Raw genomic sequence first — 15,674 nt, 5'->3', positions numbered from 1 at the left:
TCTATGTGTGTATCAGACTCAGAGGACTTGTACTGGGAGATGAGATATGACTGAGGAGGAGTTGGTACTCTGTTATAGCTGGTCTTTGTATGTATCAGACTCGAAGGGCTTGTACTGAGAGATTGGTATGAATGAGGAGGAGATGGTACTCTGTGATAGCTGGTCTGTGAGTGTATCAGACTAGGAGGAGATGGTACTCTGTGATAGCTGGATTGTGAGTGTATCAGACTAGGAGTAGCTGGTACTCTGTGATAGCTGGTCTGTGTGTGTATCAGACTCAGAGGACTTGTACTGGGAGATAAGATATGACTGAGGAGGAGTTGGTACTCTGTGATAGCTGGTCTTTGTATGTATCAGTCTCGAAGGACTTGTACTGAGAGATTGGTATGAATGAGTAGGAGTTGGTACTCTGTGATAGCTGGTCTGTGTGTGTAACAGACTCGGAGGAGCTGGTACTCTGTGATAGCTGGTCTATGTGTGTATCAGACTCAGAGGACTTGTACTGGGAGATGAGATATGACTGAGGAGGAGTTGGTACTCTGTGATAGCTGGTCTGTGTGTGTAACAGACTCGGAGGAGCTGGTACTCTGTGATAGCTGGTCTGTGTATGTATCGGACTCAAAGGACTAGTATTGAGAGATGAGATATGACTGAGGAGGAGTTGGTACTCTGTGACAGCTGGTCTGTGAGGGTATCTGACTGAGGAGGAGTTGGTACTCTGTGATAGCGGGTCTGTGAGTGTATCTGACTGAGGAGGAGTTGGTCCTCTGTGATAGCTGGTCTGTGAGTGTATCTGACTGAGGAGGAGTGGGTACTCTGTGATAGCTGGTCTGTGAGTGTATCAGACTAGGAGGAGATGGTACTCTGTGATAGCTGGATTGTGAGTGTATCAGACTAGGAGGAGCTGGTACTCTGTGATAGCTGGATTGTGAGTGTATCAGACTAGGAGGAGCTGGTACTCTGTGATAGCTGGTCTGTGTATGTATCAGACTCAAAGGACTAGTATTGAGAGATGAGATATGACTGAGGAGGAGTTGGTACTCTGTGACAGCTGGTCTGTGAGTGTATCAGACTCGGAGTTGGTACTCTGTGATAGCTGGTCTGTGTGTGTATCAGACTCGCTTGTACTGAGAGATTGGTATGACTGAGGAGGAGCTGGTACTCTGTGATAGCTGGTCTGTGTGTGTATCAGACTCGGAGGACTTGGACTGAGAGATGAGGTATGACTGAGGAGGAGTTGGTACTCTGTGATAGCTGGTCTGTGTGTATCACGAGCCGGCAGTATGTCCCCCCACACTGTCCCTTGGCGAGTCGTCCTGGGTTTATACAACAACATCCTTGAATGTCCTGAAAAAAAAAAGGAGTTTTATAATATACTGTCATGTCACTGATGGGAGAACCCGCTTGGACAATGTACACCTTAGTTCCTCAGTTTCTCAAACTCACTAAAATCAGCTTGTATTTCAGATATAGTGTTTTTATTTGTATACATAGGCCAATAGAGCAGTCACTTACCAAATAGGAAATTTTCAGAATCCTACCAAATACTGATTTTGTTTTTCAAAAGCATCAGCTTAAAGACTTAAACATACTTATTTGTATACGATTAATTCATTGTAGATGTTAATGTAAAATTGTTGTCTAAATATAGGCTGAGAATTCCCCCTAAGAAAATTGAGATTTGGAAATTTTAAAAGCTTTGGGAAATAATTTTGGCCCCAACATGGCCACAGGAAAAATTCTTTCGATGATAAAGAGGGGTGTCGCCTTTACATTAAGAAGGTACTATGTATAAGTTGAAAATTACCTTGACAAACTGTTAAAGATTAACTAATAACGAATATCACAATTAGAGACATCGAGTCGTTTAGATATATATTTTCAGGTCAAACAACAAAGAAGAAAGTGAAGTCACCTTGACAAATTGTTTAAGATCAGATGGTACAATGAGTACATGGGGAGTAACTGGGATCCTTCCTTTGTCCTCAAAGTATTTGTAGTCAATGTTGACTTCGTCTGCAGGAGGAAACAGGGGGTAATAGTTTCTCTGGGTAAGAAGGTGCTGTGTTAGTCGCCCTAGACGATCAGTAGACCCAGGGATGTTGCTGCAATACCAGATATAAACATATGGAATAGTCGGTCATCTTACGCATACATGTACTTCACAAATATTTAAGAATTATGGATTTTAAAATCAATCCAAATCTACAACTGAAAAAATCACAATGATTTCTAAGTTATCAATTTCAAACTCCTCAAGCATTGCTTTAAATATCTTTCTCGGACTAAACTTGTTTAAGCAAATAATTTACAGTCATGTATTATTATTTTCCTGTTCCAACTTTAATTGGGAATGTTAAATTTCTATAAATGTTAAAATCATCAAATAACTAAGACATGCATGATCTCCAGATGACCTGTATGATCTCCAGATGACCTACCATGAGATTTCCTCAGCTCCGAGCTGCATGAGGACGTCTGTGGAGGTGACACCAAACACAACGTTGTTGACACACACTGTACATGGATCTGGCATGAAGTGTAGGTTCTTTGACAACTGCAATGAACAACATAACACAAACAAATTATGGTCTTGAAATTGGTTGAAGGGTAAGGAAAGCACCTGTTGATAATCAAAATTAACTAATTATAACAGAATCAGAGGACCCATCAGTGCAGCATGAACTACCAAAATATCACTTAAACTTGCACATCTATTTATAAAATCTTAGGGTAGTCCATCAAGTGGCCAAACTTCCTAGTACCTGCAGTAGTACAAAAAACATTGATTAATGTCAACATGAAAAGTTCAAACCACAGAAGTATAGGTGCCTTGTTACGACACTCTGCAATTTCAAAGATACAAGAACAGCTAGAGTGAGACAGCAAGATGCAATATTATGACTAGGCTATCATGGAAATACATGATGTGGCTAGTTATGACTGATTTCGCTATTGATGTTGCCACTCCAATTGTACATCGAGGTTAGGAATGACAAGAGTTAAGGAAAAGGAAATAAATATCAGTGTACATGTCTACAGTATGGCTCGGTTCATCACGGCAGTAAAATCAGATGAGATGGTTTCAAGACCTATCATGTACTTTTGTGTGCAAAGCAATGAGCAAAGATCATTTGCTGACTTGATAGTACTTACGACACATCAAAGCATGATTATGTGCTGACAGAACTGGCCAACACCCTGGAGAAGGAAGGAAATGTCAAGGGAAGAGGTAAAAGGCAAGCCGTGGCTGACTTGCATCAGTCTTTAAGATCATGACCCAGTAAACAAGGTGACATGCAGGCTAACTGGCATCTTCAAAATGGTAAGGCATGAAGGCAAAGGGCTTTCATGCACAGCTGACTTTTAGACATAGTAGTGACATCACAAAGACCAACATCTGTACTGTGGTAAATGTAAAGAAGCTGGTGATTTTGTGGGTAGACAGATGTGCCAAGACTAAAGAAAGGAGGCAGGCTGAGAGGCTTAAAGTGCTCCAAAATAAAAGTACTGAGAGAAAAAAGATATTGGTCCGAAGTACTGCAGTAGGGATACCACCCGAAGTTGTGCATCCAGGTATTATTTTTTCATTCTACCCCCCCCCCCCCCCCTTTTTATTTTACAAAGTTATGTCCCTTTCTTCAAAAAATAATTGTCCGCGCATGCAGTACATGTACCCCAAAACTAAGGGGCAAATTTCAATGAAAATTTTCAAATATGATATAAACTACGAACTGATGTTGTGCATCTAGGTATCATTTTTTCATTCCGACCCTTGGTTGTGAAAAAACTTTGTCTGCCTCATAAACTACTGGGCCGATTTCAATGAAAGTTTACATATATATATATATGGTAATTACCCCCTGATGTTGTGCATCAGGGTAATATTGTTTCATTTCAACCTTTTTTAAGGAGTTATGGCCCTTCGTTAAAAATCTTTGTCCTGGCAACTCTTCCTTAACTACTAGGATGATTTCAGCAAAACTGGTTCATCTGGGCTAACAAGATTTGGTACACAAGTATGTTTTGGCATAGGGAGGGAGTACAGGAAGTATGTCAGTGACATATATACTTAAATAAGTGTACAGCTCAGTAAATAAAGAAATAATTACTGGTGGAAGACTATGTATTACTTTGCAATGCTTTGCTATAGTTAGCCTTTAGCCTACAGTTCTGGTTTAAATAGGAGTGGGTGGAATTAGTTAGAATTGGCTTACAGTTCTAGTTTTGTAATTAATATTGATTAATGGAATACAGTTGAGGGCCAAGTAAGTTGTGAGAAATTAAGCCTAATCCTTTTAATTGATATTGATCAATTGAATATGTTTGAATGAATGAATTGGAATGCTTGTTCCTAAATTTAAGTCAGCATCAGTACTGTACTTAATCTTCAAACAAACCTAGACATTGCTATTATTCACCCTTTGATAAAAATATGGTCCAAATAGTGAACAAGACAAATGCTGAAATACATGTTGACTTACTGTTTGCTTAAAGTTCTTTGGATCAAATGGAGGCTGGGGATACACATAGTCGTGGTGGACATCTCTGTAGGAAGGCACCACTATAAACTTACAGCCCTTACTGTAATACAAACATTTATATTGTCATACTGTAATACAAACATCTATATAGTCATACTGTAATACAAACATTTATAAAGTCATACTGTAATACAAAAATGTATAGTCATACTGTAATACAAAAATTTAGTCATACTGTAATACAAAAATTTAGTCATACTGTAATACCAACATTTATATAGTCATACTGTAATACAAAAATTTATAGTCATACTGTAATACAAACATTTATAGTCATACTGTTATACAAACATTTATATAGCCATACTGTAATACAAACATGTATATAGTCATACTGTAATAAAAACATTTATAGTCATACTGTAATACAAACATTTATATAGTCATACTGTTATACAAACATTTATAGTCATACTGTTATACAAACATTTATATAGTCATACTGTAATACAAACATGTATATAGTCATACTGTTATACAAACATGTATATAGTCATACTGTAATACAAACATTTATAGCCATACTGTAATACAAACATTTATATAGTCATACTGTAATACAAACATGTATATAGTCATACTGTTATACAAACATTTATAGTCATACTGTTATACAAACTATTTTACTCTACATTAAGGGTAATTTCCCACCTCATCAGCGCTTTAGAATTAGTTGTTATATTTGTAATCTAGGAAAAATGAAGAATTTGGCATAACAAAGAGAGGTATCGTGTATATCGTCTATTGTGCGCTGGTAACATTGAAAATTGCATTTGGTCACTATGAAACAAATTAACTCAACAATTCAATTTTTGAAAGTCTCCGCATGCACCAACAAATAAATATTTGGCATCTTAAACATTGTCATACCAGTGTTTATTCGTAAAAAGGAACTTTCAGTTGTCACAACCGAAGGTTTTTATTTCTGCATGCTAACTGTCCATAAACACCATATTTTGGCTTTTCTGCATAGCAACACAATTTTGTTGCTATGGGCGGGCATATACGTATGCGAAATGAAAAAAATTTGCACCAGGAAAGATAGCCCTAATTAACCAATATGATGTAAAAGAACGAGGTAAATCAATTCAAGCTGATTTTTTAAAACTTCTTATGAGGCCAAAAATGACCCATAGCACCCAAAGTCATTTCATTCCGACATAAAATATGCTCACAGGAACAAGCTTTAATTTGCAACACATGTGCCTAATCCTACTGTACATTTAATTATTACAGTAAAGTTGATTTGAAATGAAAAAGATAAAACTCACTTGTCTGCAATGTCACTGAGGCTTTTCATTTGTGTCCAGAAAAGGTCATCAAATGAGGTTGTGCAATTTCCTTTCTGAAAGTAAAATCAGAAACTGGCACTTATTCACAAACAAATTCATGGAATTAATAATGTGATATACTCATACATGTATTAACATCTGAAAAGCATTAACCAATCAGAATTAAGGAAATGCCTGCATCCTAATTAAATAAGTACCAAATCTGCAGATCTTGAAATTCAGTCCAAGTTTTACCATTAAGTAGGAGAAAAATCCATAAATATTTACAGTTGTTACGAAACAATCTCATCACATTCTGATCTACTTCCTAATCCCATCCCGACAAGCTGTATTATCTAAATGGCAGCACATGTTTTCTTTGTGTGGTATAATTAGAACAGGTGTATCTTCAAGTTAAACGATTCTCATGAACATTAAATGATGTCTTTGTTCCAGAAATAATACAACTGCAAACGAAAACTCTACCTCAATAGCACCTGCTAATCAATATATGAATGTATGTTAGTTCTTCTAAATAATTCTAGGAAACTTTATCCTTGATAGACATATAACACATCTACATAATTAACACCTTAAATTTTCACAAGATCAAAGCACAGATTAATAATCCTACCAGGTTTAAAAGATGCTGCATGAAAAAATATTTAGGGACTAGATGTCGGAACAAAACTGCAATGCTCATAAAGGGCAACAACTCTGTAAACGAAAATAAACTGAACATTACCTCTGGTATCAACAAAGTTACTTACTGATTGTATAATGTGTACAAAGTTTCAATCCAATCTATTCAGTAATTTAAGAGAAGTAATTAAGACATTTAAAGGGACATAATACACATAAAAGTGATGAAATAAATATAAATTGCATTTACTTAAACATAACCTTATATCTAAATACTGATAAGGTGGCAATGACTATGAAATTATTAAGGAGATGTAATCCAAGAAACCTGTGTCTGAAGACAGATACAGATTCTAGTAAAATCCCCCCCTCCCCCCGAAACCCAAACTTTATTTGGGGTAGGCCATAATAATCATAACGCTTAAATAGTGAAATGATGCCACCTTTTTTCTGGGACACATAATTACCCTACGAGTATAATTCATCAATAAACAATCTCCACTAGAAGACATATATACTGATAAAACGAAGGATCCATTAATTCCTGGCTATTAATTAACGGAGCCAACTAAACCAATTCAACCCAACATATCTTTTTCAGAACCAATTTATTATAACTTACCTCTATCTGATCGTTTTTTACATCAACAAATGGACCCAGCTACAAAAGAAATACAAATAAATTAGTTAAGGTAGGAACCAAATCTCTAACAAGATGAAGTTACATATGCAGCAGAAATCATTTGAGCTTTTTAAAGGCCCTGTCCCCTTCTCTCCCAGTAAAACAAACACAACACATGTAAGAATAAGCTGTCATTGATATCCAATCCTTTCATGTATATATAGACAAATCCATTTCCACAGAGCTATAAATATTTTTCTTCTGAATATTTATTGTGTTAATAATGAAATGCTTCAAAACAATGAAGTTTATTAGCTAGAGCAAAGCTGCTTGTTTTGGCAGTAGGCCTCACCAGTATACAGACATCTGGGGAGTCACGGCTGATGTATTTACAGAGGTCTGTCAGAGGTTCATATGCCAAATTATCAGAGGTTGTAAACGGTCCTGTGGCCACCATTACACTCAGCTTTCCTGAAAATAACATGCGGTAATGTATTTATAAAACATAGCTCCATTCCTTGCTTATATAATAAAGAACCATAAACAAATGTTCAGGCATACAATTTTTTAGTCCAGACACCTTCATTCCAAGAATTTTCTTGTATGGAAATGCTGGCTAAATAGTGGGACAACTAGATAAGTGGCGAGTCTGGTGACACGACTAATGAGGCTGGATAGTTGGACAACCATATTAGTGGTGACACGACTAATGAGGCTGGATAGTTGGACAACCATATTAGTGGTGACACGACTAATGATGCTGGATAGTTGGACAACCATATTGGTGACACCACTAAATGTGGGTGGATAGTTGGATAGTGGTGGCTGAATAAATGAAGCTTGATCATACATATTCCTCAAAATTAGAGAATAAAATAAAATTGTGAATAATTTTTAAAGTTGGAATTTTACGTGTTTTGTCCTCAGGCCTTGACCCTTAATAGTCAATTTCATTTTTTCTCAGTTTAGTACTTTTTTTTTTATATGTATAACTAGACTACACTGTAATGACACAAAACTCCTTGAAAATATTGTAAACAAGAGGCCCAATGGGCCTGCATCGCTCACCTGGTATTAATCTCACACTTGTAATCTTAAAAGTGGACTAAAATACAGATACAGGCAAAATATCAGTGTTTCATTCATTAAGAATCTATTGAAAGATTTAAACATATGACACCTGTGACCTTGAATGTCGAACAAGGATATTACAATATTAGGTTGAACAGAGTTTATAGTCTTCCAACCCAGCATGCTTCTGGAAAAATATCATTACCCTGGACCTTTTGGTTATACAGAACAAATCATTTTAAGATTTAAACATATATTGACCACTGTGACCTTGAATATGGGCGAAGGTCATTCACTTGGTAGTCCTTCATCCCAGCATGTTAATGGCCAAATATCATCACCCTTGGCCTTTTGCTTATTAAGAAGAAGTCATTCAATGGTTTTAAACATATTTGAACCCTGTGCCCTTCAAATATATATGTCAAGGTCATTCATTTGAACGTGGTAGTCCTTCATCTCAGCATGTTACTGGCATTATCCTAGGCCTCTTGGTTATTCAGAAGAAGTTGTTTAAATGTTTAAAACAATTTGCCCTCTGTGACCTAGAATATAAGTCAAGGTCATTTATTTGAACAATCTTGGTAGCCCTTCATCCCAGCATATTACTGCCCAAATATCATCACCCTAGGCCTCTCGGTTATTCAGAAGAAATTGTTTAACATATTTGACCCCTGTGACCTTGAATATAAGTCGATGTCATTTATTTGATAAAACCTGGCAGTCCTTCATCCCAGCATTATACTGGTCAAATATTATCACCCTAGGCCTCTTAGTTTTTCAGAAGAAGTTATTTAAATGTTTTTAACATATTTGACCCCTGTGACCTTGGATATAAGTCAAGGTCATTTATTTGAACAAACTTGGTAGCCCTTCATCCCAGCATGTTACTGGCAAAATATCATCACCCTAGGCCTCTCGGTTATTCAGAAGAAGTTGTTTAAAAGATTTTAACATATTTGACCCCTGTGACCTTGAAAATTGATGAAGGTCATTTATTTGAACAAACTTGGTAGCCCTTCATCCAAGCATGCTTCTGGCCAAATATCATCACACTAGACCTTTTGGTTACTGAGAAGAAGTTGTTTAAAGTGAAAAGTTGACGCTGGACGGACGCCGGACGCCGCACCATGCCATAAGCTCACTTGGCCCTTCGGGCCAGGTGAGCTAAAAACTGATTCTCATTCCCTGAAGTAAATTGGTAGGATCTGTAATAAGACTTTAATGACTATAATTGATGTACAGCTAATATTAGGCCTGCAATGATATATTGTGCAACGACATATCACGATATTTTGAACAGGGTATGATAAACAATATTTTTTGGGAGGTACCGATACACATACAATATTTTTTGGGAGTGGCGAGTGACCGCTCCAGCTCAGCATGCACATCCAAAGACATAAACTGTATGAAACCTATGCCCATTTTGGACCAAGTCCATTTCCAGTTGTAATATTGCCTTTAACAATTTTGCAACAAATCTTTTTGCTTTGCATCTACTGTTATTATCTGTATCGTGACCACAGTATCCTATCGTCATGTTCAGACAATCTTTGTTACCAGCTTTACACTTCACATGTACAAACAGCAGAGCTGATATCAACAAATGTATCTACCAGCTTTATACTTCACACATACCCTGAATATAAAACACAACTAGTATAGACTTGTATTTTACCTGTTTCTGACTTTACAGTTACATCTGGCAGAGGAAGGCCGACACCCTACAAATCAATCAGAAATGTTTCATAAAATCATATACTATATCTTAAAATCTAAATACTTGTCCTTTAGTGCAGTTTATACCTCAAAACCATTTCTATAGAAATATATTTAATGTTTGGAAATAGAAAACTGAAAACAATCCTGTACTGTTATTGGAAAAAGAACGAAAATGAAACATAAAATAAATTACCTTGTGTAACTTCTTTGCAACAAACTTTTGTCCAGTATTGTTGATTCCATCCATTGCAACGATCTGAAAATGACAGTATACAAGTTAGTTATATTATAAATAAATACTTCACTGTTTCCAAGAGGAATGCTGTTTGCTCCAATAAAATTGAGTGCAAAAGTCCACTGAACTACACCTGAAGATATGAAATGTTTGAAACCTTCTCATGCTGGTGAAATACAGACTATATGCTTGCTCCATTGACTGGGCCAGGGGAACTTAAAAGTAGTTTTAAGAGCATATATCTTAGTACACCTATGAATTGATATATATCAAATAATCAAAAGCAAAATGGCACAACTGACAAAATTATCACAAAGAAGTGTTTAGTAACTTTACAATTTGTCACTATACCAAATTTCGGTTTCTCACTATCCAGTGTTAGTTTTACAACAGTACATTTGATGTTGGTGCCGGTAAAACAGACGCACAGTTAAGCTTTAGCATTGATCTACAACTATCAGTGGGTTTTTTTACAACTTGTACCAGAAGACATGATGAAATGATTTAAATCTGTCTGTAATTATATTACACACAAAAAGTTGATGATGCCCCTAATACAATCAACCCCTGAACACAAGGACGCCAGTTAATTCGATTATTATAGCATATTATTTTGAAGATGCAACTTACACAAGTCTTTGATCTACAGATAGGGACTGCTACAGTAAGTATCTGTCATTCCCGATTTTAGGAAAATACAGAATGGGGTTTATAACCCAAAATTAAAACAGCAACACACAGGTAGTTTTTCTGTCTGCTAACACTCTTTTTCTTGATCTTGGTTTTAAATTTGAGAGTACAATTTTTCATTTTTGTTGTTTTGTTTTACCTTCATTAAGAAATCACTAAAAAGCCAGCAAAGTTATTTTATGTATTTAATACTATTACTAGGCTATTTTATGTATTTAATACTATTACTAGGCTATTTCATGTATTTAATACTATTACTAGGCTATTTTAATGGTTTTTAATGCAACAGGAGCAGACAAATGTCATTGCTAGAAAGAAATTCCAACCAGGACCTCCAACTCTATGCACACTCTACAACCAATTTGGTCATCAGTTGTTACATACCTGTCCTGGGAAAAGTGAGAATTCCTGGAGCTCTGTCAGATCAACAGGGATACATCGACCAGCAGATGTCTCCAGGGAGCCCTCCAGTATCACAGACTTGGCATTCAGCTTGCCTATACTATCACAGCCAACACGCCCCACCACGGTGACAGGCTCCTGGATCGGCAGAGCTACGTGGGACAGATCCTCTATCTTATGGTGGTCTTGGAGCTGTTCCGCTAGGTCCTCAATCATGTCATTCAGGACTGGAAAAGTTAGTTAAAGCTACATATTAACTAGTAACAAACACATTTACTGAGTAATGGGTACATGGTGTACTGGTAACAAATGTGGATTTTCATTAAATCAGGATTGAAGAATACATACTTCTATATTTTATATAACAACAAACACTTAGAATTACTAGAGTACGTACCATTTGCCTTTTCTGTCAACTTTTGAAACATGTACTTGAAGTGTGGTTCCATAGCATTTCTGGAATCGTAATAGGCTATGTGTACATTGTGGCCTTGACCTTTCCAGTCAGTGTTGTCATTCACCCCAAGTGCTGCAACGTTTTCTCCTGCATTCGACCTTGAGCTAAACTTCTTTGAGGGAGTTATCCTAAAAAATCAACAAGGCAGCAGAACTCAGTTAAATATTGTATGAAACCAAGGTTTTAAAAGAAGTTTTTCTTATTATGTAATATAAACAATCATTTATTTAGTACAAATCTTAGACATTTACAACTAATTTGAAAGTATCAAATACCTGATAAGCCAGTATAATTGGCAGAAAGATGTATCTGTGCATTGTTTTAATTATTTGCTCTATACCGAAAATGTAGAATTCAAGATAATTTAAAATGAAAGGTAAGTCTTAGTTTCTTGGCCATGAGAATGTTCAAACTACTAAAATGAACTAAAAGCATGGACGAAACAAGGAATTTAATAATAATAAAAAAAAACCTTGATTATTTAAATTTCATTATTACAGTATAATTAAACTTATTGAATTATCCTATGCAAACAGATTATTAAATGCTTGTTACCCTGGAGAGAAGCTGGCTGGGGAGAAGGGGACCATGGGACTACGGACACTGTTAGTGAATCGTTTCACTGGTGGGTTATCAGGAGTCAACTGGCGCTTTTGTGAGACAGCCACCTTCTTTGTGTTCGATGGTGTGGAATTTCCAGAGTAGGCATTGTAAAGTTCAACAGCCTCATTCTCGTCAATACTAGGTAACATTAAGGATACATCTGTTCTTATTTAAAAAAGAAAATTAACACAAATTTCAATCAATTCAGTGCATTCAACTTGTTCATTTTCTCTTTCAATTCTACAGAAATAAAGGATACCCATTCTGAACAGTATTGACATCATACACAGTTGGACCAGATTTTTTCTTGACTTGTGGTGTGCGTGGCGTCTTCTTGTTAAGTCTCTGTGAATGTGAATAAAATACATTACTTGCTATCCAAAACCTTACATAAAATCAATTCATATCTGACAGGTCTTCATGAAAATAACCCAAGTATCCCTGTAAGTGTTTCTATATGGGTGGATTGGTCGAGTGGTTAACACTCCGGACTTCCACAATGTCGTCGTACGCATGGAGTATTCAGAGAAAGTGTTTTTCTCCTGCCCACACATACAACATGGTCTGGGGTGGATGTTGTGTGGTATCTGTGCTGTTGCATTCAAGTGAGGTGTCACTTTAAATGATACTGTTAGAAGCAAGGTCCCTCTACAAACAGAACACAATTCATCTCCAGCAAACACGCAGGGATACACATAGGGAGATATTAGCCAGGTGGCATAGTAGTTAGCGCCTGATAAGGCAGCTCCTGCAAATTCCTCAAAAATTGTATTGATTAATGTATAAGCTAATTGTATTGATTGTAAAAAATGTATATCTATGTACTGTAAAGCGCTTTAGAGTGGTTTATGTAAGCTAGATAGGACGCTATATCACAAATGCTGTATATTATTATTATTACATATTTATTGAAGATGGAACATTTTCTTTTGAACTTGGATTTGATATATACAGAAATGTAAAAATATAACAAAACGCCCCACACATAGTACTCAATGACGGTATGTTAATCTTCTGTGGCATTACCATAGGATTGTGTATTGTATTGCTACTCACAAGTACAGTGTTTCATTGTGATAAACTGTTCTTCAATATATTGCCATATCCTAATGCTTCGTTGCACCTGTGTATATTAATATTGATTAGGAGTTATAATTATAACATAATAATACTGAACGCAGGCAAAAGCCTTAATTCAATATCCTGATCATATGTATGTTCAGCCTCTAGGCTGAAGCCCAGACAGTGGATAAGTAAAAACATTCTTGTTGTCTCCAGTACTTTTATTGTTGGTGATGTGGTGATGTGATTTGGTTATATTGATGCCTTGTTTCACCTGTGTATATTAATATTGATATGGAATCCTATTGATTGCATCCTTCCTTTTTGGGGGGTGGGGTAAGGTGTCCATGCGAAATATGCCAGTCCGACAGAAATGTGCGGTAAAAATTACTGCCAGTTTATGATCAGCAATCACAATTGCAAATCCAGACCAAATGTTCGGCATACGTCTTCTACCTTAGAGTTGTCTTGAGTCATGTCACTTAAGCGTTTTAAATTATGCCTCTGTAATATTCAGTGCAATCAAGCGCTGTGGTAATCTGTAATGACAGTGATGGAGTGAAGAATAATGCTTTGTTACAGGACTGGGGCAAAACCTGGCAAACCACAGCCAAAACCAAATCCAGTTATGATTTTCATTTAATTATTGTACACATCAAACAATTTTTGTCACTTTATTTTTATTTTCCTTCAGACTAGTAAGTGTTATCAAGTTAACCTGATCGAAATGTCAGGTAAAATTTGTTCTGGTCCGGTAAGCTTGGGATAGTTACCAGACCGAATGTCCAGCAAGAATATTTGTATTTCGCATGGACTGAGGTTGTTTGAATTTATAATGGTAAAAAAAGACAAAATATTTAAGTCTGTAGGCAAGTACTCTAAAATGAAAATTTTACACTTCAAAATACATGAATCATAAAATATCCTTCTTAAGTGTTCATTATAAGTATTTACTAACCACAAAGTTTTTCAATAGATCGATTCTACCATCATCTTACAACACACCTCTCTGTCAAATTGATCCAAAACCTCACAGCTGAGAGCGAGGTTTCCTTTGGACTTCTTTGTGTTGTAGAAAGCAATCCATTCTGTGCTGATTTGTGATGCATCGAGTCGGTACAGGACACACAACTCTTTTACTGAGAAAAATAAATAAAATAAAATAAAATATAAATACTCGGTAAACAATAAAAGAAGAACTGGCAGAGATTCATGGTAATTTAAAGAGAGATATTAATTATGATATAGTAATGATATATTCTGCTTTCTGATGAACCCGAACTCCTGCAAAATATTTATTGAATATGGTCAACATATATTTTATCGATCAACACATGAACTGATTCAACTGAACAGTCAGTTCAGTACAGTTTATGTTATGTACACCCCCCCCCCATACTAGTGTAATAGGTCGAGGAAAAGTGATAAAGATAGTGCCGTCGCTGGGGCTCGAACCCGCAACCCTTGGCTCTCAAGCCTGATGCTCTACCGCTGAGCTAATGGAAAATTCCCTACAGCTGACGCTTGTAAGGCAACCTTACTAATCCACATCTTTTACCCTATTTCCCCCTTTTTTCAAACACCAACCCTGGTTCTTTGACTCCCCGCCAAGGGTTCGCCTACCTTGAACGGGAAGGGTCAACGGCACCATTTTGTAATAGGTCAAGGAATAGTGATAAAGATAGTGCCGTCGCTGGGGCTCGAACCCACGACCCTTGCCTCTCAAGCCTGATGCTCTACAGCTGAGCTAAAGGGAAATTCCATACAACTGACGCTTGTAAGGCAACCTTATTAATCCACATCTTTTACACTAGTAATGATGCACAATTTTGGGAAGTCGACACAATACACAATAGTTTTCACGATAACAGGTCGCCATACAGTAAAGCTAACCAGACTTTAGTCTTCAGCTGTAAGCGATCGGTCCCGTAATTGTGCTATACGTTATTCGGTTTGTATAGAGTGACGTTATTTCATGTCGCAGTCGAGAATATTCAATAACACGTTTGAGTTGTCGAAAGTTTGTACAGCATATAACTGTATATATTGTACGGAACTAGTTGACAGGACAAAACGTTGGTATCCTAACAATGCTACTACAGTAAACAAATCGTATTTGACACCAACTAAAATAGAGCATATTCGTCTCGGTCATATCAACAATTTATCGCTTACATTTATCTATAACATCTTCATTTTCAAGATCTACACCAAAAATTGAAAATTCGTCCTTCAAGTCTTCATCTGATGCCATTTCTTCCCACTCTTTAGAAAACCTCCCGCCTTGTCAAAATTTGTTCTTTCCCGCGTAATATTTTGTACACATCCGGTTAGTAGCTTCGATTGTTATAAA

General features: G+C 36.5%; 1 protein-coding gene across 1 annotated transcript; it reads right to left on the bottom strand.

Moving 5' to 3' along the window:
- Positions 1-1,056: 1,056 nt before the first annotated feature.
- On the bottom strand, positions 1,057-15,624 carry LOC110461465 (DNA polymerase alpha subunit B-like). Its single transcript, XM_021514920.1, has 16 exons — positions 15,497-15,624; positions 14,327-14,460; positions 12,519-12,604; positions 12,212-12,397; positions 11,597-11,784; positions 11,182-11,426; positions 10,066-10,128; positions 9,829-9,874; positions 7,432-7,550; positions 7,080-7,118; positions 5,816-5,889; positions 4,485-4,584; positions 2,442-2,557; positions 1,916-2,105; positions 1,232-1,347; positions 1,057-1,197 (listed from the first exon to the last, which is right to left on the bottom strand). Exons 1-16 carry the CDS (start codon positions 15,573-15,575, stop codon positions 1,113-1,115), a joined length of 1,866 nt encoding a protein of 621 aa, XP_021370595.1. The 5' UTR covers positions 15,576-15,624; the 3' UTR covers positions 1,057-1,112.
- Positions 15,625-15,674: the final 50 nt, after the last annotated feature.

Source organism: Mizuhopecten yessoensis, unplaced genomic scaffold (assembly GCF_002113885.1).
Source record: "Mizuhopecten yessoensis strain PY_sf001 unplaced genomic scaffold, ASM211388v2 scaffold10621, whole genome shotgun sequence".
Taxonomy (NCBI): Eukaryota; Metazoa; Mollusca; class Bivalvia; order Pectinida; family Pectinidae; genus Mizuhopecten; species Mizuhopecten yessoensis.
The sequence above is the reverse complement of the archived record's forward strand: the minus strand, read 5'-3'. Positions and strand labels throughout refer to the sequence as shown.